At 45.0% G+C, this 26182-nt stretch overlaps 1 protein-coding gene across 4 annotated transcripts in view; it reads right to left on the reverse strand.

Annotated features, from left to right (window-relative positions):
• The window catches only part of MTSS1 (MTSS I-BAR domain containing 1), a 171757-nt gene extending 152646 nt beyond the window's left edge, over nt 1–19111 (reverse strand). For all 4 annotated transcript variants that reach the window (XM_054986026.1, XM_054986027.1, XM_054986025.1 and 1 more), the window contains exon 1: nt 18253–19111. In XM_054986026.1, coding sequence (XP_054842001.1) covers nt 18253–18324 — 72 coding nt within the window. In that variant the 5' untranslated portion in view covers nt 18325–19111. The remainder of the gene's footprint in view (nt 1–18252) is intronic.
• Between the last annotated feature and the right edge of the window lie 7071 nt (nt 19112–26182).

A 26182-nucleotide genomic window follows, 5' to 3' on the forward strand; every position in this document is an offset into this window, starting at 1 on the left:
AATATGTATGTCAACCTACTCAATAAAAAATCTTTATTAAAAAACAACAACAGTTTTTGCTCTTAAAAGGAATGAAGAGTATTTTGCCCAAATGAACTTTAATTTCTCACAAGGCCCTCTTTACAGTTTAGTTCCGTATGTCAAATTTCGCCACAAATTTACCTGTGTTTTAATTTTATTCATTTCAATTTTACTTCATTTATACCCCCTTTTTCCCCCCAAAGAGAATCCAAAGTGGCTTATATTGTTCTCTCCTCTCCTCTGTTTTTTTTCCTCACAACAAACCCTGTGAGGTGACCTAGGCGGTGAGTGTTTGACTTGCCCAAGGTGACCCAAAAACTTCCAGGGCAGAATAGGGAATCCAATCCAACTCTCCTGGATCCTAGTGTGACATTCTAACCACTACACTACACTATCTCTCTATTTAAAGATGGGACTACCCCAAGCTAATTTAACAGCTATCTGGTCGATCCTGGAAGTCGCTTCATAGATCAGGACACACCATATTATCAAGGATCAGTTGCTTTTATATAACTTGCAGGCTGAGGGCCTGTGAGAAACTGGGGGGAGGCGCTGGGAGAGAGAAGAGAAATAATGCAATAAATCCAACCATTCTCTAAGTACCCTTCCTCCAACTTAAGCAAATATTCGTTGAGCTGGAGGAAATCTCCTTAGGCTGGAGGAAAACTTCAGACTTGGGCCAAAAGGAAAGGTGGGACATAAATATTTGAGTAAATACATGAATAACTAAATAAACTTTGCTCTGTGGAAGAGAAGGGTGGGGATCCACCCCAACGACTGCTAAATTCTTTATAATCTATTTTAACCCCATGCAACGCTGTAAATTCTATGGGGCTTGACAGGCCAACTTCATCATCTCCAGGAGTCGTTTCACAGAAAAGGCTGGAGGAACTCATTAGCATAACTCATTAGCATATGCCATGCCTCTTGCCATCACCAGAATTGTCATTAGTATAACTGATTTGCATATGCCACACCCCCTGACATCACCTATTCTGGCTGTTTTGGACCCAATCCTGGCCATTCAGGGCCGAAATTTGGCCCAAAATGGCAAAAAGGGGCTGAAAATGGCTGAAAAGGGGCCCAAAATGGTCAGGATCGGGCTGCTGATGAGCGGGAGAGTGATCCACTACCTGTCAGAGGCCCGACCCGGGCCATTTCAGCCCCAATCCAGACCAAAACAGGCCCAAAATGGCCGAGAGTCAGGTGGGCAAGGCTACCTGACGTGATCTCTTTGGGGCACTGCTGGAACTGCATTCCTGTGCGTTCCCCCTCGAAATGAGCCCTGGTCATCTCCATTTTATTTTTCTCTTTGACTCTCAATGTTACAAGGGCAATGAACATGCTGAGTCCTTATGTCATTTGTTTAAAACAATTTATAGACTAGAAAGGAATTGGCCTAAATTGAAGGCCGAGAAGTGCGGACAGCCCCATTTAGCTTCATTCATAACAGGCACTCAACCATGAAGTCTGCACCAGCGGGAAAAACAGAGCTGGGCCAGAGTAGCGATTGGCCCAGCAAGAGACCAGTCCACTCTTCTTACAAGGGACCACCCCATGTTGCAAAGGACCACCCCCAGCCCGCCATTACAACAGAACTATACAACACAATCATTTTTATTTTACTTCAGTAATACCCTACTTTTCCACACAAAAATGTTCACCTCACATTGCTGTTTCAACATCTAGCACCGCTACAGCCACTTCAGTCATATTTACCTTTATATGTACATACAAGCAACAACAAAAAATTACGGGTAGCACAGTTCAGAAAGAGCTCCCAGATCTCAGAGCTCCCTACAAGATACCAGTAGTTAATTTCACTTATACGCCCCCTTCCTCCCCCATGGGGACCCAAAGCGGCTCACATCATTCTCTTCTCCTCCCAATTTTATCCTCACAACAATCCTGTGAGGTAGGTTAGGCTGAGTATGTGTGACTGGGCCCAAGGTCTCCGAGCAAGCTTCTATGGCAGAGCAGGAATTTGAGCCTGGATGTTGCTCTCTCAAGCTTTCTTTCAATTGACTTCATTTGACCTCAGGGATACCATCACATAACCAAATCTGATTGGCTGTGAAGTGCTGTGACCTCATCCCATTCCGCTGGATGGGATCACCAAAGACTAAAAGGAGAGGGAGGACAGCACCAAAACAACAGCGGTTGAGGGAAACCTGGCGAATATTCGTACCAAAAGCATTTTCAGAACTGCTATTTTCATTCCTCCTCCCCAAAATTCAGAACTGGGGAGCCTTCAATGCAACCTTCCATTTGAAAAATGTATTCTCAAGTACTTCTCTCTCCCATCGCAGAAAGATGCCATAATTTAAACCATGTGAACATTAAAGTTTGTTGTCATAGAAAGAAAAATCAAGGTGTTATCCATTATAGCATAATCCCGACTAGCGGTGCTTTGTCATTAATGGTGTGCGACAAGCCGCCATGTGATGACCTTAGACAAACACGCCCTCTTAATTAGCTTATAGGCAATCTCCCTCATGAGATCAGCTTACCAGTTCCTTACAAAGAAAGACACAGCAGCCTTCTGTCTTTTTCTGCCTGTACTCCTCACAGCCCATCAGGAATGACACATCATACCCTTCCACCCCAGGATGCTGCATTAAAGTCACACCGTAGGAACCCTTATTGTCATAATAAACATACACTGAAGGTGTAGGCTTAACTTCCCAGAAAAGGGAAATGGTTATGCAAAATCCCCATGTTCCAAGTTGCTCCAAGCCTTTGGGCCAATGGAATTTGAAACTGTGATGGTAGACAATGGACAAACTGTGTGATGTGATGCTTGCACACCAACTTCAGGGATTTCCTGAGCAGTTCGTTGCTACTTGTGAACAGCAAAAGAAGCCATTTTGCAAGACGTTTTTGTTTAGGAACTGAGGGAGGGCAGAGGTTCAAACCTATCACAGAGCAGCTGTAACCGGTGGGGCACAGAAGAAGCAGAAGCACAGGACCCAACAGTGTCTGAATGGGAAATAAAGTAAAAAACATTTAAGCAGCATGGACTCTGCTGTGGGGTACATGCATTTAAGCAGGCTTTGTGTATGATGTCCAGTCCCCTCACGTTCTCTACTCTTGGGTAGAACTATCACTATGTGGTCTTGGTTCAGCCCTGCTGTTTGGGGGGGGGGGGAAACAGGTTGGCGAAGTGGCCAAGAGCACCTTCTATCAGATGAACTTGGTTCTCCAGCTCTCCTTTCTTAGATTCAGCTGATCTGGCCATGCTGACCCATGCTATTGTAACCTTGTGGTTAGACTACTGTAACACACCACATGTTGGGCTGCCCTTGAAGATAGACGGAAAACTGCCACTGGTTCAGAATGCCGCAGCCTGCTTATTGTCAGGCGCTAGCCGAGGGGATTGTATTTTGCCTGTTTTGAAACAACCAAAACTTATTCATTGAAAACAGAGGTTTAAACCATTAGGGCCCTCAAGGCAATTAAAAAGACATTAAAATCAACTTTAAAAGCCACACACACACAAAAGCAAACAAGAAGGGGAATTGGTTTGGCTGCCAGTTTGTTTCAGAATTCAACAGACCTTTAAAGCCCTTCACAACCAGGGACCCACATATCTGGACCCGCTTCCCATATGTCCCCATGTGCCAATTCTGGTCCTCTGGCTATCACCAGCTGGTTATTTCCCACTCAGTATGGCCCACCAGGTATTGACGAGGGATCGGGCCTTTTCCGTCATGGTTCCCACAATGTGGAATGGGCTCCCTGAAGAAGTGAGGGGTGGCCCTTTTTCCTCACTGGAGAGCTTCAAGGGGCTCTTTCTTGCTTCTTTGCCAAGGCTTTTGATGGAGTATGAACAGCAGACATCCTGGAATGGGATTTGGGTTTTAACAGGTAATGATTTAATTATGATTTGTAAGCTGTCTTAAGCCCGGAGGAAAGCCAGGGTATACTTTTTAATAAATAACCCTAAATAAATAAAGGTGGGAGTTAACTCTTTGGGTGCTCCAATCACGGCCCCAAAATATCCTTTAGCCTTAGCTGCCTGAGTGTATTCGTGACAATGGAAGTCCTTCAGTGGCCCAGGAGGCCAAACTGGGCCTACTCATCTTTAACAAGTCCACTTGCCTGAGCATCCTCAACCTCTCTTGTACACTCATTACAACCAAATTCACAGCTATTGCACTCCTCTCTTCCCACTGCCTTCTCTCGGATGCGTACACTTTCAAACACAAATGCAATTCTGAGGCAGTGTCAAGATTTCATAGGAAGGCCCTACTTGTAAGAGATGGTACGGTTCGTCCAGAAACCGGCCCATCTGCTGTTGAGTCTGAAATTCTCTGTCTAGCATTGGCAGTCGATTCTGCTCATCGGAGGCAAGACTCACATACCAATTTTGCATTCTACAAAAATAACACCAGCTATTTCCATGCACAGTTTGTGGGTGTAACTCTCCACGATGGCAGAATGCACGTGTTTGTACATCTGCGGTCCACCTGTGCATGTTACACCATGCAAACAAGCCTTGACTGGAATTTTTTTCTAGTCTTTCCTCTACTACATATGGCAACCGGTTGACAGGTTCTGAACTTTACTTTCTATAAAGATCTGTCTGGTTTGCAATCCTATACCTTCCACAGCTTCCCTCATAGCATTCCCTACTCCTTCATCCAATGCCTATTTGCATCAAATCTTTCTTAGATGTAAATGATCAAGCTAACCAAGTTTTATGGCACAAAAATGGATCAAGCAGCACTTATGCAACCTCCAGGGCAAGTTCAAAGCAATGCACTGTGGTCCAGAAAAGGAACGTTGACTGCTGTGACTTAGCATGTAGATCCCAACAGCAGCCAACAGACTAGTTTGTTCAACTAGAGTGACATCTATTACATAAAGATTTCATCAGTTAGTAAGGGGAAAGGGCACCTGGCAAACCAATCATGCATGGCTATGAAAAAGCAAACACCCCACCAAACTCCCTGCTTGATCTATGAAGCTGCCCAAGTCTCAGTAAGCTAAAAAAACCTCTTGCGTAACATTGCTTTTCTTTATTAACAGCTCAGGATGAAGTTCATATTTGATGTTTCTCAAGTTCAGTGATAACAGCTGAAAATTCAACTTGAAAATTCTGCCAATGGGTTTTGAAATGGGAAAATTATGTCCTAAAACGGCAAGCCCAGTTTTAAGTCGTTGCGGCGCACATTTCAGGAGGCTCCCAGCTGATCTCCTGAGATTTTTCAAATGGAGGCTGCTCGTCAATATTCAGAATTTCAACAGCTCTTACGTTGTCACTTAGCCATACGGTCTGAGGAAAAGCTGCCAAAGCAACCGGCTCATTAGCTAAAACACGAAAGATTACAACAAATGTTTCCGTGTGCCTGCCCCTCTAATCTATCTACTGCATTTTCCCCAAGCATTCTTCCAAGGAGCATATGAGGTTCTCCCTTCCTCCCCCACAACAAATCTGTGAGGTAGGTTAGGCTGAGAGAAAAAGACTCGAGTTCATTGCCAAGTTGGGATTTGAACCAGAGCCCAACATTCAAAATACTACTTAAGTGTTGACCTGCACCACACTGGTTCTTGCAGTCACGTATGTTTCGAGCATGGTGGTTACATAGGCAGAGCGGTAAGACAAATGAACATAAATCCACACATTCACACCTTTCATTTTAGCTCTCTATCAACATCCTTTAGGACCGAATCATACAATCATGTTTTGAAACTTGATGGACAGACTCATTTTAGCATATAACAGTGCTTGAAAGTTTATTTTATTTATTTACTCCAGCCAGTTTGTTGTAGTGGTTAAGAGCGAGGGACTCTAATCTGGAGAACGGGATTTGATTCCCCACTCCTCTGCTTGAAGCCAGCTGGGTGACCTTGGGTCAGTCACAGCTCTCCGGAGCTCTCTCAGCCCCACTCAACCCACAGGGTGATAGTTGTGGGGATAATAATAACATATGTTGTAAACTACTCTGAAGGGGTGTTAAGTTGTCCTGAAGGGTGGTCTGTAAAGCGAAGGTTATTATTATTATTATTATTATTTATATAAGGCCTTTTCTTCATGGCATTGCTCTGGCATACCTACGGGACCGCCTCCCTCCCTAAGTTCCTCCACGACAACTTCGCTCATCTGAACAGGGGCGCCTGCAAGCGCCACCCTGCATACTGGTGAAACCAACAGCAGCCCATACATGGGATTTCTCTGGGGTGGCCCCTACCCTGTGGAATGTCCTGCCTGAGCAGGTCAAGAGACCCCCCACTTTCCTGGCTTTCCACAAACAATGCAAAACCTAATTATTCAAAAAAGCTTTTGTATTGCAGGGATGGGGGGTCTCAGATACTTTGCTAAAAAGTTAAAGACCACAGACTTCACCACTATGTTGCCTTACGTACTATCTGTTGTTTTAAATATGTGCTCCTATGAGCTACCTGTGCTTCATGTGGTCTAATGTCAGCCCTAGAATTGCTTATGCTCTGTTTCAGCATTTCTTCAACTCTGTATTGGACTCTTGCTAATGCTGTGTCTTTGTAAACTTGTATTTATTTACCCTGTGGCACTGTTTATGGAAATGTCCTTGAAATTGACTGTACTAATCTCACACTGTGTAATCTGCCTTGAGTCTCAGTGAGAAAGGCAGACTATAAATGATATAAACAAAAATAAATAAAGTGGTTTATATTATTCTTGTCGCCTCCATTTTATCCTCACAACAACTCTGTAACTCAGGTTAAGCTGAGAGAGTGTGGCTGGCCAGCAAGCTTCCATGGCAGAGAGGGTTCGAACCAGGGTTTCCCAGATCCTGCTCTGGCACTCTAACCACTACACAACACTGGCACAGACATGCATCTCAGGGCCAAGCTACACATGACGAATGACACTTGAACGGCAAGTGGATTGAGTGGAGGGCAAGTGAACAGGGAGAAATACACTTGCTGTTCAAGTGTCATTCGTCATGTGTAGCTTGGCCCTCACTCACTTCAGTTCTTGAAGTTCTTGACTGGCTCTTTAACGTTCTATGTCCCACAACCAGAGACTCATTTACCCACCATATGCATCCCCCACCCTTCCTCCCAGGATCATAGGACAGCATACATGACAGCACCCGAATCTGTCTTCAAAACCACACGGTCAGATAAATCAGATGAGAGTTTAGGACTGGCCCAAAGTTACACAAGAAGCTGCTCAGAACACCTCTAGGCAGCAAGTTCATGAAAGAACTCATTACTGAAGCACTACATTTTTGTGCTTCACGACACACCAATGGTTTTCTACCTAGAGGGTTTGAAATAGCAAGAACAAAACAAGAATGCTTTCTAGTAGTGGTGCAATTAAGCTCAATAACCAGGGGTCGTTTCGTAGAAAAAGAGCTGGAGGAACTCATTAGCATAACTCATTAGCATATGTCACGCCTCTTGCCATCACCAGAAGTGTATCATTAGTATAACTGATTTGCATATGCCACACACCTCTGACATCACCTATTCTGGCTGTTTTGGACCGAATCCTGGCCATTCAGGGCCCAAAATGGCAAAAAAGGGCTGAGAATGGCTGCAAAGGAGCCCAAAATGGTCAGGATTGGGCCGCTGATGAGCAGGAGAGTGATACGCCACCCGTCAGAGGCCCGATACAGGTCATTTCAGCCCCAATCCAGGCCGAAATGGGCCCAAAATGGCCAAGGGTCAGGTGGGTGGGGCCACCTGACCTGTGACCTCTTCGGGGAACTGCCGGAACTGCGTTCCTGTGCGTTCCCCCTCAAAATGAGCCTTGTCAATAACCAAATTTATTGCCCCACTCGTCTGTGCTAGGAGGGATTTGATTGGCTCTGGAATTTTGGTGGGAGGGGGTAGGTTTTTGTACTTGAACTCCGAGAAACAGGAAAGGGACCAATTCTATTTCTATCTACAGTGAGTAAAAAATTGAGGGATGGATCAGAAAATTGCCTCATTAGGTTTCCTTATTTTAAGCAACAGACTCCCAGTCTCAATTCCCCATCTGCAAAAATTTTACTTATTTTAAAAAAAAGTTTTACTTCATTTATGCCCCGCCTTTCTCCTCAACGGGCACCCACAGTGGCTTACATCATTCTCTTCTATAGCATACATTCAAAATACTTCATTGCCTGCAGAAGCCAAATCGTGATCAACAGACACATCCATGTACCAAACTATTTGCTATTTTACTACATTTCCCCTACACACACACACACACACACACACCTAAATAGCAAGCTCAGGAATGAATGAACTCTGAGGAACACCACCATGTGTCTGCATTAACTAGCATTCAGTATGAAATTACACAGACATTCCGTTCTGAAACACTGGTTTCGTTAGCAATTTTTATGCAGCAAAGTGTTAATTCCTTAGTTATATTACAACACTCCCAAACTTTTCTGCAGCATCCGGGGAACTGTGTCTGCCTGGCAAGAAAGCCTTGCTAAATGCTTCCCACCTATGCAAAATTAGTGAACGATGGGTCTCCCATTAAAATGGTGTTTCTCGGGTTTTTTTTGCATAGCAAGACTCTCCAAAGCCAAAAGATGACGGGCCAAGACAAACACATTTGGTCAGCTTCTGCCAAGGGTAACATTAAGCTGTGGAGCAGGCCAGACCAGCTCTTGATCTCCAGTCCAAGGGATAAACACCTGCCTCTTAGTTATTGGAGGTTTAGTGGGAGATTTAGGAAGTAAAGGAACAAACAGTGCAATCCTAAGGAGAGTTACTCCAGTCTAAGCCCATTGAAACCAGTGCTTTTGATTTGAAATCAATGGTCTTAGACTGGAGTAACTCTTCTTAGGACTGCACTGAAAAGATTATAATAGGACCATGAACACCTTGAATTGGTCACCTAAGACGAGTTAAATCACCTCCATGATATCAGGAAAACTTGCAAATTCCCAGCTCACTCTTGTCAAATCAACATCGCAAATATGTGTCACCGTGGGATCTAGTAAGGAATTCCATGGGCTAACTTTCAACACTGCAGCAGAATCACAATATTCTTTAAGCCTTCATTTAAGGAGTCCGGAATAAACAATTTGGGGGCAGAGGGATAAAGAAACGGATAGGCTGCTTCCACACACGTTGGATAATCCACTTTCAATACTCTTTAGTGAACATTTGAAACTGATTTTCCATGTGTGGAACAAAAAATCCACTTCAAAAGGATTGCGAAAGTGCACTGAAAGTGCATTATTCAACGTGTGTGGAAATGGCCATAGTCTGCTGAGCTGGACTACAGAGATAGCCCCTCCACCCCAACCAAGGGGACAATTAATGGTGTGAGAGGAAAGAGACCCTTCCCCTGGAAGATAAAAAAGAGTCCAGTAGCACCTTCAAGACTAACCAATTTTATTGTAGCATAAGCTTTCGAGAATCACGTTCTCTTCTGACGAAGAGAACGTGATTCTCGAAAGCTTATGCTACAATAAAATTGGTTAGTCTTAAAGGTGCTACTGGACTCTTTTTTATTTTGCTACTACAGACTAACACGGCTAACTTCCCTGGATCTATTCCCCTGGACGCTGTCTGTTCCTCCTCCTCCTCCTCAGGGAACTAACTTGCTCCATACTTTGGAAGCAACTGCTATAACAATCTAAAAATAGCTACGCATTCACACAGCTATACCATAGGCTTCAAGAAACCTCAATGTGCTGACAGCTGCCTTGCTGATTGTTTCCAAGATCAACACTCGAGATCAGAGGATAGAAATCAGAAGAGGTTTGTGTTCCCCCCTCCCCTCCTTCCCAAGTCCCAGCCCAAATGTACTGCAGCTGTTTATAATGGCCAAGAATTGCAGCGCACGGAAGGCCATTTGGTTGCACTTAATTACTAACAAACAAGTGAACAATCAGCTGTCTCTCGGCTCTCCACAATGCACCGGCAGGAGAAAAAAGTATTTTCTTTTTTTTAAAAAAAGGAAAAACCAAAGGAAGAATTGCGGAGAGGAAAAGGTGCACACAACACTCCTCCAGTCATAATGTGGGTGATCATTTTTAGCACAAGATCCACTCACTGACTTGCGGGGAGACGAAGAGCACGCTGGTGCAAATCACATTAGCACACCCCGCAATATTAGATACATGCAAAAGAAAAATTAAAACCTGCAGGACGAAGTCTGAAGTCTCAGTCCAATCAGGATGGAATGCGACATTAATAATAATTCATTAAGCCCACTCTAGGCATGTTAACTCAGAAGTATGCGCCACTATGTCAATGTGCGCTCACTCGCAGACAGGACTGCAAACGGGACTGCGCTCCTAATATTTCTACAAGGCTCTTCCCAAACTCTCCAAAAGCAGTAATGACTAAAACCATGAGTATAGTTTCCGATGGGTAGTCATGTTGGTCTGTAGTAGAACAGCTGAGTGGCACCTTAAGGACCAACAAGATTCCCAGGGTATCAGCTTTTGACAGTCAAAGTTCTCTTTGTCACAAAGCTTTCAAGAGTCAAAGGAGACTATGATTCCTGAAAGCTTACACTATCTCGTTGGGCCTTAAGATGCTACTAGACTCAAATCTTGCTAAAACATGAGCAGTGAACTTAGAGGCCCACCTACCGGGGCAAAAACCCCATCCTTGATTCTTCGAGCCTGCCACTCCGAGTTGTGGTCACGTGGAGTTACAGCTCTGGATCTTCCACCCTTATGCTTGCAGACTGGGGAACCCTGGTCTGGAAAGGTTGGATATTATTGCCCCAAACTTTTCACGTAACAGCTGATTCCGCACATGTTGGATAATGCAGTTCCAATCCTCTTTAGAGATCATTTGGAACTGAATTTTTCCAAGTGTGAAACAAAAAATCCACTTCCAAACGATAGCTAAAGTGCATTGAAAGTGCATTATCCAACGTGTGCGGAATCAGCCATAAAAACTCTATAATGCTTCCTGCAGCTCCATGTGAGAAGCCAGCCATATTACTAAGGGAGGCCCAAGGCAGACAGATGGTAGCTTGCAAATGAGATCTGAAGTTTCCTTGAACTTCAGCTCATTTCAGCATATGGGAGTCCACAGTCTTCCACCTCCTTTCCCCTGCTATTTAACATCCACAGACAGGAGTCCAGTATCACTGATATGCAGATGACACCCAGATCTCTCCATCTCTGTGTTTGGTCCTATGACTTCTAGAAAAGGCTTCTGGTGGTCCAGCCCTCTTGGCCACCACAGCCACTCTTGCCCCCTTCTTTGTGAGTTGTTACTGGTAACGCACTCTAGTTAAGAGACTGTGCATATATATTTAAAAAATGTAAACAAACTGTACGGATTTCTACGCTGTGTTTCTGTTACTAAAAGGGTAGGTACTAAAGGCAGCTTACAAAACAATTAAAAACAGGATACACAGGAGTACGGTAAAATGATTTTAATGTTTTTTTAAAGATGGGCTTTTATTATGTATGTTTTTAATCTGTTTGCTGTCTTGGTGGCCTCATGAGGGCAGAAAGGAGGAGTATAAATAATTTAAAAGCAGCATATAACACAAACAGCAAGCAAAACAGTCGCCTGTATCCTTTCTCCACGTTATAAGAATAATTCTCTTTCCTTTGCGTACTGCTGTACATGCAGCCAAAAAACACTAGAATTGTTTTTAAGATATTGAAAACTAAATTACTGCAGAACTTACAGAATGCAGAGATGAAAGAACCTCTTGATGCTAACTAAGGCTGGAGCACTGGTTAAGACAACGAATATGCTCAACTGTTGAGCCAACCAACTGCTTACTATTTGACCGCAATAAAACCTTGCCAGATACGTCAAGCGTTCAACACCACTTTTGTGTCAGCAGAGACTCTCTTTTGCTACTACAAATGGTTGCCTGGTTGGTTAATATTTATACTCTGCTCTTCCTAAAGAAACTCCATACAGCCCCCCAAACAATATAACCATCGAGCTTTGCTCCAAACCAGACCATTTTTAGTTTAGCAACTGCACAACATTGGGTGCTTTCAGAGCATTCAATAAGGCCTGTGAGCAAAGTTCCCACACTCTGTGTTCAGGAATGGACAACACCTCTCCTCCAGTTCTCTCCCAGTAGTTCTTGGGAGGGTTAAGCCACATGGTCAACTGCTTCTCCCTACTTAACCCTATGTTAAAAAAAGGACAATCGTTTCTGACCAGGGATACAGGGCTTGAGAGAAAAGTAAAAGCATAGACACCAATAGTCACCACAGGGGGCACATGCCCAGAACTATTACTAAGAAGCTCTTTGCAACTGTTGGGAATTTGGGGGAGAGAAGAGGAAATGGGCTTTGCAAAGCCTCTGGAAGGGCTGGACCATGAAGTTATCTAGGAGACAGATACACAAAAAAAAGAAATCCTCGGTAAAGGCCAACAGAGTTCTTTCTGTAAGTTAAACGTTCATAGACTATCAGGCGCAGAGAATGAAATCTCAGTCATCAGAGTATTGTATATAAAATATGCTCATACCTGGATACAGAAGGAGTAAAATATGAATAGTGGGGGTTCAAGGCCAAGAAACCAACAGAATGTGACATTTCTACGCAACCTTCAAAAGCACCCAAGATTAACTGCAGCACCCATTCAAAAGAGGAGACAGCAATTCTTGCCGTCAGCACAACTTTCTGCTCCTTGCTACCGCTCTAATAAATGAGTGCTTTAAATGCTACAGTGATTATTATTTGACAAGTTAACCTCACGATGGTATTTCAACAGGACAATCACTCATTTCTTCACTGGTCAAATGCTAAATTGGAACACATGAAGATGCCTTATACCAAGCCAGGCAATTTGTCCATCAAGGTCAGCACGGTCTACTTTGAGCAAACGGTTTCCATAAAATAGGAATAGCACTGAGACTTTTTGTATGTTTCCAAAGTGAATGCACGTTGATAATTCCTTGAAGGCAGAAATTCTATACAAGGTCTTAGTGTTATATTTTGTGATACTGACTCAATATATCACCTTCAAAATTCACATAAAAATGACTCCAATTTTTACTTTTGGTTTATATAATTTTGCTTAGTAAGTTCTCACAATATAATTCTTTTGTGTAGTCTACTCTCGTTGTATTGCTAGTTACTACTTTGAGTGGCAGCAGAACTCCTGATTCTCAGATGGAGGTTTTTCACACCACCTATTTATTAATATTTAAAAAGCCTGGAAGTGCCCGGAATTGAACCCAGGACCTTCTGCAGACAAGGCAGATGCTCTACCATGAAGCCACCACGTCTGCTGCCCTAAACTGATATCATTATGATTTTATCCTCATGCGTTCACCTTACCCACACCCCTCCACAAATCTGGGACACTTTTAAGCAAATGAATGGGCTTCCAACCTTTTCACAAGAAGTTCACTTAACATGCTTTATGAATCCACAGAGAAGCCTATGTGAGCAGTGTTTGAGCTGCCACCACTCCCTGATTAAAATCCTCTCTCTACCCTTTGAACGTCCTTTGGAAGAACAGTAAACGCCCAATAAAACAAAGAGATGCTTCAAGCACATCAAGCAGTAACTTCCGCTATTCAGTCATTTGGTAAACTTATTTTCTTTGACTATGATCCAATATCAACTTTGAAAAAGGAACCCTTCTCAACTCCACAGCTTAAAAAAAAAAAAGTGCCTATGGATCCACCTGGATGCGTAAGAGAAATTAGCTGGTTATAATTGAGGGCTTTACACATCCCATTATAAATTTTTCCAAAATATCACAGTAAGTCCAGGTGACACGGGTTCGAATCCCCGCTCTACCAGGGAAGCTCGCTGGGTGACCTCGGGCCAGTCTCCCACAGTATAGCTTATTTCACATGGCTGATGTTGTAAGGAAAAATGGAGGGGGGACAACAACGCAATAAGTCACTTTGGGTCCCCACTGGGGAGAAAAGATGGCATAATTATCTAAATAAATAGGTTTGCTAGGGTTTTTCCAGGAAACTCCTAGACAACCTTTTTGGAGACTCATTTCAGATCTGAGAGATCCAAAGAAGTTAGCCGTGTTAGTCTGTAGTTGCAAAACAGTAAAGAGTCTAGTAGCATAAGCTTTCAAGAACCGCAGCTCTCTTCATCAGATGCATGAAGGATATGAAGCCTGGATTGTGCACTCCACCCACCCCTTTCGTGACTTTTGCAACTGATTTACATGGCCCTCACTCCCTGCGCCCTCTCTCCCTCCCCTCACCACCTATGTATCTCTGGCCAGTTTCTTCATACCTTCCATGCATCTGACGAAGAGAGTTGTGGTTCTCGAAAGCTTGTGCTACAAATAAGTTGGTTAGTATTAAAGTTGCTACTGGACTCTTTACTATTATGGATACCACAGACCCTCAAAAAAACAAATAATTGGGTTCTAGATCAGATCAAGCCTGAATTCTCCCTAGAAGCTAAAATGACAGAACTGAGGCTATCATACTTTGGTCACATCATGAGAAGACAAGAGTCGCTGGAAAAGATAATAAGGCTATGAAAAGCTGATGGTGAGAGGAAAACATGCAGACCCGACACATATTGGACTGACTCAAAGGAACTCATAGCCTTCCATTTGTGAGTCTCTCTGCACAAGACATCTTACACAAGAAGGCGCAAGTATAAGGAGACGCAAAGCTAGCTGGGAAGCATAGTTTAAAAATATAGAGCCAAAGGCTCTGTCAATTTCGCCTCTCTACAGAGCTTGCAAAGATGGCTCCTCAGAAGGTTTGTTAATTTTCTCTGACTCTGGAAGGCTCTGTCAATTTCGCCTCCTCTTTGGGGAGAGGAAATTAACAAACCCAAAGCAAAAAAACCCAGAGCATTTAACTAAAACTGAAATGCATCTTTAAAAGTATCTGCAAATGTCATACGGAAAATACAGTCCTTACAAATGCAAAGTGAGGCTTTTAGGCTTCCATTATTTTTTAAGAGGTAGTCCTTGTTTCACAGACAGAGCCACAGACAGCTTAACAGATGTCAGTATTTGGAGGGCTGGGATGCGTACCAACCCATCCTCCCAATGTGGGGAATTCTAATCCGGCAAGTCTTAACAACTGTCAAAAGTTGCCATGGAAGGCCAAAAATACGGACAGCTGGGGAGTGGGAAGGCATCTAGGAAAACACCGAAAGCTTTTCACAGGAAGCTAATCAATGCGCTAATCAATGCCCTGACAGGTTATCATCAGCAGCTTTTTAGGGCCTCGAGATCCTTAACTTCCCAAGTTAACATGCTATTGCGACAACTGGGCATTGCAAGCTGGTTGGAGCTTCTTGCACATGGGGCTACCTTTCATGCTGGGAGTCTCGTCCGCACAAAGGAAAATTATCCATTATTTCACAACAAGCAAACAGGTGGCGACTGAACAGGAGCAGTTAAAGGCATGTCCAACAAGCGTGGACAAGGACGGCTGTTCAATAGGATTTGTCCTTGTCTGGGCCGGCAGCTGAGGCCGCATTCAAAGCTACACCCACTGCCGACACCCAGGATGGGTAATCCTAGCCCTTCTTTAGTTTTCAAGTCTGTCTTCCGGAACGTCTCTCCCAAAGCACACAAACCCCAAAGCCAAAGGATAAATATTTGCACTAAAAAAGGCCTTCCCCCCCCCCCCCCCGTCAGTTTTTATAGTACTCTGTCGCCATATTATGGGAGCGCAATCAGATTGCGTCAAAAGACCCTTCTTTGCTGGGGCACTGAACCTCAGTTCACTATCCAGTTACAAGTATTTACAGCCAAATTCTACCTGGGTCGGAGCGCAAGCAAGTCCCACTGTAGTCACGGGGCTTACTCGTGTGTAAGCACACACAAGGCTGCCAGCATAGTCAAGCCACAAAATTATGTTTTGATGAAAAAAAGCTGCTAGCTTAAAAAAACAAACCAAAACCTGGGGCATGGCCCAACCCTACAGCACGTTTACTGAGAAGTAAGCCCACCGAGCTCTGTGGGATTTGTCCTCAATTAAGCATGCAGAGGGTTATGACCTAAACTGGAATTACTTCTGCACCCAATTAGCAAAGAAAGCAAATGATTAATGGAAGATGCTTTGTTTAAGGGCTGGGTTTGGACTTTGGAAACAAGCATGAGTTTGGGTTAGTTGAGCCACATCACAAGGTTAAGCTTCACGCTCCTGGACATTTTTTCTTCAGCGTTTTGCTCTGTAATGTTCAGTGTTAAAGTCTGATTCCACCATCACAACAGAGCGTTTTCCTTTTAAAAAAAAGAAACCCATATAAATGGTGCACGCTTAAGAGAAAGGTAGATGTTCCAGGTGAACACTTTATCAACTGCAGGTAGCAGCACTGAACCATTTTTGAGATTTATACACTTCCTGCTGGAGAGAACTGGAGGATAAAGTCTTGCCAAGCCCCTGCTCGGGGCACAATTCAGAGACACATTCCATCTGGCGGAAGGCGACATCTGCTAAAATGTTCCCTGTGTTGAAATGGACTGAATGAAAATGATTGCAGGTTTTGTTTGGGATCGCCCCCCCTCCCTCCACCCCCCAAAACGCCACATGCTCCACTCTATAAAGGAAGATTTAGAACCCAACCACATCACACTGGGCTCATTATGCCGGACTCCTCAGATACAACCCTCCACAAAACTCTATCTAAAACAAGGCACCACTTCTAGTATCTTTGGAACTCTGGTGCAGATGAAAGCATAGCACTGGGTGCAGATCCTCTTAATATACACACCTACAGGCTAACGTCCGTCCATCAACTGACCCTACGTTGTCATCAGCTCTGCCACGGTTTGAGGATTGGGCTGGCATCAAGTGCCTACCTGACCCTTCCCAAGAATCTGGGGGAAATTCCACACAGTCTTTTATGTTATTTAAAAAGGTACAATATAACATCAAAACCACATTTGAGCGTACACACCCTACTTCCAGTTGGATTTTAATCAACTCCCACGCCAGCTTGCACTTTCCTTTTTAACAAAGTGGTTTCGGTACTCCTTCCCTACTAAAGACTTCTCGTTATCGTTGGACAGGATTTGGCAACAGTGGCAAACAGCCCCCTCACCTTCTGCAGTCTCTCGACTAGAGGGAAACTGTTTGTCATCACTAGTACTAGAATACCGTTGTTTTTGTTACTAAATGTGAAAAGCAGAAAGCGCTATGAATTCACCACCAGCCTCAAAGAGGAGAACATGCAGGGGTGTCCTTTTGCAGCCAGTGACATCCAAGGTTGGACAACATCCAACCACAAATTCATGCTGTCCACACCTTACAGTGGCTGCGTCGCACAAATGTTTGTCAACATTTAGAGGTCCTGGGCTGGAGAGAAGCTGCACTTCCCTACTGATTCCGCACACGTTGGATAAGGCACTTCCAATCCTCTTTAGAGATCATTTGGAACTGAATTTTTTGAGTGTGATACAAAAGATTCACTTCCAAACGATAGCTAAAGTGCATTGAGAGTGCATTATCCAAAGTGTGCGGAATCAGCCAAATGAAATACCAAAATTGCTGATAGATCAGACCAATGTCCACATATTTCCCCACCCCACCCCACCCCACTATAACAGGCAAGAGCCTTCCCCACTCCACATCTGGGAATCAGAGGTCTGTCTCTGAAAACTGGAGGCTCCATTTAGCTCTCCACAAACCCGTCTTCAAGCACCATGCTTATCCTATGATAGCTACTACGTTCACTATGGTTTCCAGGAAAGGTAGCGAGTGCAACACACCTCTATTCATAACACAGACATATATTAGGCGGCCTTGAGCAAGTCATTATAACTTGGTCACCTCTTAGCCAGGTGAGAGCGGTACCAACACAAAGGCAGCGGGACAAAACAAAAGGCGAAATCTGAATATCGTCCAGCTTATTCCTTCCATTGGTGACACATCGAAGCATCAATGAGGATATTAGCTGTTCAAGTTCACAGCATATACCAACGCCTTCTCAGGCAGCGCCTTTGGGTTTTCAAAGGGTTCCATACCAAACCTTCCCCCTGTGTATTTCTTTTAATTTAGTGATGCTATTTTAGCTGAGCAATTAGAAGAATCCCAAAGGGGGGCTCTAGGGAAGCTCTGGCCTCGGGGGAGAGAGAAGATGTCAAGGCACAGGGCAATTAATGCCTTGCAAATAATCATTTTTGCCTCCAACCGGAGAAGGGGGGGTGACCCCTCCCGGATCAAAGCAGCAGCAGCCCGCCTGGCATGCTCTTTGCAGCTGCCGCCAATGCACGGCAGGATTGCATCTGCATGCAACACACGGGAGGAGGTGGGCGATTCCCCTCCCAGCCCCCAAGCATTCGATGCAGGTGGCGTTTGAGCGTGCCAAGCCTTTGCCCAGCGTGGCCCAGGAAAGCTGCCCCTTCCATTACCTTCATGTCCCCGATGGTGGTCTGGAAGAGTCCTCCGAGAGCGCTACACTCCTTCTCGATCACCGCCTCCATTTTCCCCCCTCGATCAAGACGGCCGCCGAGGACCAACCTCACTACGCCGAGACGCAAGAAAAATCCGACGGGGAGGGAAGCGGGGAGGCTTTGGAAGATAAAATGACCCGCTCTGCAAACCAGCGGCGCCCCACGGCTCAGCCCCCTTCCAAGCCCTAGCTAGCTGCTCTCACCCCCGAGGTGCCCGGGCGCTATTGCTTGCACACAGCCTCCTAGCAACGCTACTCCGAGGAAACTCCCGACTGGGGAAGGGAGAAATTAGGAAATCAAGACGTCTCTATCCCCCCCGCACAAGGCGAGCCAGGCAGCCCGTCGCTCTCCATGATGGCTCAGTCATGCCCAACAAGTCGGAGCCAGCGGGGGGAGCTCAATGGCGAGCCGCTTTGCAATGCGTCGGGCGCACCAGGAGATCCGCCGCCGCCGCCAACTATTCATCCAACAGCTGCAAAGCCGATTGCCAAGGAGCCCATCCGCCCAGGCGGGTTCTTGCACCCGACGCTGAGAGCGGGAGAGAGATTTCAATAAAACGCAGCGAGCGTGAAACCACCCCGCCTTGGAAAGCGACAAAAATGGGATTTAATGCATTAAAGCCAATGCAAGAGGGGCGGGAAACGCCGGGCTCCAGCAGCCCGGCGGCTTCCACACCACAAAATAAAAATGGAAAAGGCGATGGGTCTACTCTAGCTGGCAGATCCAAACAAAAGGAGGGCCCCCTTTGCCGACTCCTCCGGAGACAATCCCCTCCCCAACTCCGCTGCCTCCTTTCGCCCCTTTGCTTCGCTCTCGCTCCTACTCGGCCCCCGAAGCGAAGCCGCACGTAAGCGCACGCGCGCTCCGGCTTTACAGACCCTTTGGAACGTTGCCTCCCCGGGAAGGCGCGTCACGAGCGCAGAATGCCCGGGCCGCGGCTCCTGATTGGTCGGAAACGGGAAGGGAAGGGAGGGGCGGTGAAGGCTCCTGCTCGTCCCTGCGCTGCCTTTAGAATATGCAGGGTTCGCGCAAATAAATGGGCGTCACTGGTTCGAATCCCCACGTGCGTCAATATGAGTTTGTCATATTGACAAACTCAGATTGTATATAATAGTATATTATATATAGCATACTATAATATATAAAACATATTATATAACAGAATGTGGTATATCATTATTATAGATATATATATATTTTATTAATTATATGTCCGAGGCATATAATATCTAACACACACAGAACACACATACACACAAAAAATTATATAAGAATGTTGCATATCACAATATATTGTATAATATGAGTGTGCAAAGTGCCCTGAAGTTGCAAATGACTTACGGCAGCACCTGGTGGGCTTTCAAAGCAAGTGAGAAGCAGAGGGTTTACCCTTGCCTTTCTCCACAGAGTCTTCCTCAGTGCCCCTCTTCCAAGTACTGACTCTGTTTAGGTTCCCAGATCTGACAAAATCAGGCTATACCATGCCTTCCTATTATATTGAATATAAAGAGAGAGAGAGAGTGTGTAAAAAAAAATAACTAATGGACTTTCACCCTGCTTCTAAATTTTATGTTCTCAATGCTTACTGCCTTCAATATTTTGAAGTTTATTATAACATTTATTTATACACATGTTTTCTGTTTCATGAGAACGGCTTTGAACATTTTGAATGAAAAGGTGGCACATAAGTATTTTTTACCAATAAATGAAAGCACGTGGATAGGGTTGCCAGGTCCAGGTTGGGAAATTCCTGGAGATTTGGAGGGCTGGAGCCTGGAGAGGGTGGGGTTTGAGGAGGGACCTCAGTACAGTACGATGCCATACAGTCCACCCTCCAAAGCAGCCATTTTCTCCAGGCAAACTGATCTCTTTGGCCTGGAGAGAAGCTGTAATTCCGGGAGATCTCCAGCCACCTCCTGGAAAATGGCAACTCTACTTGTAGAGAAATAGGTCAACACCACACATCTTGGAGACAGCCTTTTCTTTGACATTTCGCCCTCCAAGAGAGACGTTTATAATGTTTTAAGATCAATATGGTTAATGTCACAGTTTCTAAAGTACACATGAAATATGCCTCCACACCCACATTTTATTTCCTTTCAGCAATGGGTCTGAGGTAATTACATATAAACTTAGGGTTGCCAGCTCCAAGTTTGGAAATTTCTGGAGATCTGGGGGGTGAAACCTGAAGAAAGTGGGGTTTGGGGAGGGAAAGGACCTTGGCATGGCATAATTCCATAGTGTCCACCTCCCAAAGTAGCCATTTTCTCCAGGTGAACTGATCTCTGTGGCCTGGAGACCAGTTGTAATTCCAGGAGATCTCCAGCCACTACCTGGAGGCTGGCAACCCTATATAAATTTAGCACCTTCTGCTTATTTTGTCTGTATATTTCACCAGGATATTGCTAAATTAGCATGGTTTGGTGGTTAGAGTGTCAGGCAAAGTATCTGGGAGACCAGCTTCAAATTCCCACTTTGCAATGGAAGCTTGCTGAGTGACCTTGGACCAGTCATATTCTCTCTCACCTTAACCTACCTTACAGGGTTGTTGTAAGGAGGAGGTCAGAAGAATGCTATAAGCTGCAGTTAGGATCCAAATAATATGTGTGGAATTTTGGCCAGCCCTACAGCTGTTAAAAGTAACTAAACATAACCGCTGTCCATTACAAAAGTAGCAATATGACATTTCATGCCAAAGTGAAACTTTGCCACTGAAAACTGATGTTCGGTGTGTAAGTAGATGGGTGCACCCACATGGAACAATTGTGATGACTTTCTGCTTGGGTTAAAGTAAGTTCTGAACTTTGTTACTGGGTAAACTGACACAATATCATATTTCCCTCCTCTTCAAACCAGGATGGCTTTGAGGTTACAGCCCTATGCATATTTACTTGGAAGTAAGCCCCATTTAACTCAGAAGAATTTACTTTTGAATAAACATAAATTCAGCCAGCACATAATAACTTAGGACCTATTTCCCTTTGGGACTGTACTTGTTTCATAAAAATATATATAAAATGGGGATGGATTTCTTATTCATTCCTTGAGATCAACACACAATAGGGTACATTGTAAGTAAGCCCTTATTCTAGCATTCCCATTGCATCAAAAGAGCATGTGGCATTCACCTGTCATATCAATCCAGGAACACATTGAACTTGCAGAGGTTTGTGTTCTGCAATGAAGCTTAAATCTCTGTCTCATTTGTCCTTTAGCTCTGTTCAACTCTAAGTTACACCTGGGTCCTGCTGTCAGGAATTCACATGCATGCCAACTTCACAGTGCGCAGGTAGTTCTAGCGCATGGCTTCAGGCTGCTCATTTAAATCACCAACAGTGCGCTGTAAGAATCGAGTTGAGCAGGTTAAAATTAGGCACACCTTTAAAAGTGGATTTGGTGCAGGGGCGGAGTTGTAGGTTTTTCTTGCCGCTTTTTGTCACTCCCAATTCAACAACACCAGAGGGAAATCAGCCTTCTTTAATTTATTTCTCAACTGCATTAAAGCCAGGTGTGGGAATTGGGAAACTTATCACTGCAATCTAAGTGCCCAGAGCACACATTAGGCGTACCTTACAAATAACCACACTACGAGGTTTGCATCTTCGCATGAAATTTTGTTCTCTTTCTAGATGAGTTATTGCAAAACAGGAAAACGTAGTGCAAGGTGTCATGAAAGGAGCTACAGCCCACCCACGCACCTACCCCACAAGAAAATGTAGCAACCAGAGAGATGTTGCCAGATTCAAACTGCAGACCTTTTAGCTTGGTCTGGTGTATGTCCCCCTGCACTGCCCTGACACTGGCATAAAGTGGGAGGGCACACTCCGTCCTCCAGGGAAAAAAGTTTCAATGGCATTGCCAGGACAAAACCCCAAAAGATCTCCTTTACCTTTAAGAAATACATCGGAGGGAAAAGTTTCACCAAATGTGCATGGAATTGCAGTAGCCTCAGTCCTGTGCATATTGAATTGTAAGTAAATTCTACTGAGCTTAGTGAGACTTGATGCTAAGAAAGTTTGCCTAGGATTGCCACCTTAATTTTGTTGGCAGAGTGCCTTTGCAGCAATCAGGACACTGAACTGACTTAAGATTAACAAAAGCTTTATTAATGGAACTGACAAACTGTATAGGAAAGTGGAGACATACACCTAGCTAGTTTGAGTGTGAAGTGAATGTGGTGAGTTTTAAGAGGACCGCCTAAAGTTAGCATTCTGCAGACAAAGAGAAAAGCTCCTTAAGAAAGCACTCCCTCTACAGTCCTGTCTATCTAGAGTTGTGGTTCCCAAAGTGGGCAGTAGCACCCTCCTGGGGTGGTGGTATTATCTAGAGGGCACTAAGAGGCAAAGGGGTGATGGGGTGCTGGAGATGGTCCCCTTTGAGCAAATTTGCTTATTTACAATTGACCAGGGAGAGCATAGAGTGAAACACCTGAAATCTGGTGGAAACTATTGGAATTGTTAGTAAACACGTCACCAGAGCTCATTTTGAGAAACTGCTATTACCGTCTGTATTGGATTTTATTGTTGTTATCTTCCTTTTTGGGTCATGCAAACTGTTATTCTGAATAATGCTTTGTATAGCGTAGGAAAGGGAGCACCAGGGGTTTATGGAACCAAAGGGGTGATGGCCCGAAAAGGTTTGGGAACCCCTGCTCTAGAGCTTGCTGCCCACTTCAGGATCTTCATCTCTTCTCAGAGGATTTGTTAATTTTATCAGAGCCTTGACAGAGCCTTAGGGGAGGCGAAGATGAAATTAAGAAGCCCTCTAAGGAGCGGTCTCCACTAGCTCTGTCTTTTCAAACTATGCTTCTCGGTTAACGTTGTTTCTTCCTACACTTGAGCGTCCCCGTCCCCGTCCCCGTCCCCGTCCCCAGACATTGCTCTATTCCAAAAGATTCAACCCATCCCTGCCATCATCTTATTGCTTCAACTAAAAGAACAGTTTATATAAGCACATTTTCCTGAGTCCAGGTTTCTGTTGCAAGTAACAGGTTTGCTATTAATGAAAATTTGCCCAGTGGCTGCAGATATAATTTAGGAGTAGCTGAGCAAGATATTTCAGTCAATGCTTTTGAGACAGCCTCAGTTCTTTATATTGGGTAATCCTTAATCCCTTAAAATCAAAACAACCACTCTCGCAATTGATTTCAGTTTGAGGCTGCAGTCTTGTGCTCACTTGCCTGGGAGAAATCCCATTAACACTGGTTGAACTTTCCTTCATGTAAACATGCATAGAATCTGGCTGGAACACAACTGGTGGTGCGGTGTCGGTCTGGACGTCTCTCTTCATTTTCCTAAAAACAATAGAACCTTGTCATTTAAAAAAATCTTATAGTTTTCTTGATGCACAAATGCCATACGGTGACTTGCCTGCTCATCAAACAAGGATTTATTTATTTATTATTTAATTTGACTTCTATTCTGCTCTTCCCACAAGCAGGTTCAGAGTCAGGGCCGGATCTAGGGTTGCTGGCGCCCAGTGCAACCTTTGTCTGGCCCTCCGCGTGCGCATGCACGCACGCACTCATGCATGCGCGCTCCCGGTACTGCATAATGACGTCACTTCCATGATGTCATCACACAGTGCAGGAGACGTGCTGCACGAGTGGCAAGCCAGCCACCCCAGCGCCCGGTGCACCGCGAAGCTGGCGGCAGTAGCGCGAGCGTGTGCGGGGCGGGCAGCTTGCCGCGCAGATGGCTGAGCGCAGGGCTGGGAGGTCCTGTGCGCATGGCAAGCCAGCCACCCCATGGGGGGGGGCAGGTGAGGGCCTCCCAACCCTGCGCTCAGCCTCCTGCGCGGCAAGTCACCAGCTCTGGTGCGCTCCCGGCAGCTGGAAGCCGTGCCCAGCACCCCTTCTTTGGCGGTGCCAGGGGCAGGCTACCCCCCTGCCCCCCCTCGATCTGGCCCTGCTCAGAGTGGATCACAACATTTTAAAATATACAATCAATGGAATAAAATTTAAATATAATATAAACATTAAAACACATCAGTTATAAACAGCCACGCACATTTTGCCCTACCGCCTCAAACTGAATAACCTGCAGGTTGAGTGGCCAGTCATAAATGTTTACAGAGCCTGAGGGGGGCATATACTCTGCCCCATGGCAGGAGGCCGACATGATATCTTAGGTGGTCCGCCTGCCTCAACCACCCAATGCCTGGCGGAACATCTCTGTCTTGCAGGCCCGATGGAAGGATAACAAATCCAAATGGGCCCGTGTTGACACAGAAAGAGAGTTCCACCAGGTTGGGGCCAGGGCCGAGAAAGCCCTGGCCCTGGTTGAGGCAAGGCAGAGCTCCCTGGTGACCACCAGTAGGTGTTTATCTGCTGAATGAAGCAGCCTCTGGGGAACATGTGATGAGAGCTGGTCCCGCAGGTATGCTGGTCCCAGTCCGCTAAGGGCTTTAAAGGTTAGAACCAACACCTTGAATCTGATCCGGAATTCAACTGGGAGCCAATGCAGTTTGCGCAAAACTGGTTTTATATGTGACCGGAAAGGAATTCCGGTCAGGATGCGCGGTGCTGCATTTTGGACCATTTGCAGTTTCTGGAGCAGTCTCAAGGGCAGCCCAGCAAAAAGCGAGTTACAGTAGTCCAATCTGGAGGTGACCGTTGCATGGATCACCGCAGCTAGGTCACTGGTCAAGAGGTAGGGAACAAGTTGCCTGGCCTGGTGAAGATGCAAAAATGCTGACCTGGCAACTGCTGTGACCTGGGCCTCCACTGTCAAGGAGGCATCCAGGACCACACCCAAACTCCTCACCACTGGAGCAGGCACCAACTTAGTAAAACAAGTCATGATTTAAACTTCCTGTTTAAGGATGACAGGCTACAGCCTGAAGAATGTGCATCATATACTTTTGGGTTCCCTGACTCAGCAGGCAATAAAGCAGTCACGGCATCGCCTACCTAGATACATCCTCCTCCTCCTCCTCCTCCTCCTGGCTGCTGTAAGAAGCATAGTGCTTAAGTAGTTTGGCAGTGAATCAGCACTCTGCTGGTTCGACTCCCACTCCTGCCATGAGCAGTAGGGTAAGCCACTCCTTTCAGCCCCAGCTTCCCAGCTGTATTGTGGGGATAATAATAACATTAATTTTGCCCACCGCACTAATCTGTTTAGAAGAGTGGTATATAACCACAGTTGTTATGCCATAACATGAACCGCAGATGAAGGGAAATGAAAGGACCAGGAGAAAAATGCACGTAAGCAACATTGACCCCGAGGGGATTCATTCATTCATTCATTCATTCATTCATTCATTCATCCATTCCATTTATAGTCCGCCTTTTTTACTGAGACTCAAGGCAGATTACATAGTGTGAGATTAGTACGATCAGTATCAAAGACATTTCCATACAGTGTCAAGGACTTTTCCATAAACAATGTCATAGGATTTTACAAAGGCATACCATTAGCAAGGATCCAATACAAAGGTGAAGAATTGCTGAAACAGAACATAATCAGTTCTAGGACTGACATTAGATAACATGAAGCACAGGTAGTATATAGGAATGTATATTCAAAGCAACAGATAAGGCAACATAGTGGTTTGTGAAGTCTATGGTCCCTAACTCATTAGTGAAACATCTGAGACCCCCTCCCTACAATATTTCTATCTGAGTAAAAAGCCTTTTTGAATAATTTGGTTTTGTATCATTTGTGGAAAGCCACTGTCCTGACCTCCTTAGGCAGGCTGTTCCACAGGGCAGGGGCCACCACAGAGAAAGGCTGTGTGCGGGCTGCTGCTGATTTCGCCCATGTGCAGGCTGGCACCTGCAAGAGACCCTGTTCAGATGAGCAAAGCTGCCGTGGGGGGACATAGGGAGGGAGGCGATCCCGTAGGTATGTTGGACCAAGGCCATGAAGAGCTTTGTATGTAATAGCCA

The sequence above is a fragment of the Eublepharis macularius genome, chromosome 7 (assembly GCF_028583425.1).
Source record: "Eublepharis macularius isolate TG4126 chromosome 7, MPM_Emac_v1.0, whole genome shotgun sequence".
Taxonomy (NCBI): domain Eukaryota; kingdom Metazoa; phylum Chordata; class Lepidosauria; order Squamata; family Eublepharidae; genus Eublepharis; species Eublepharis macularius.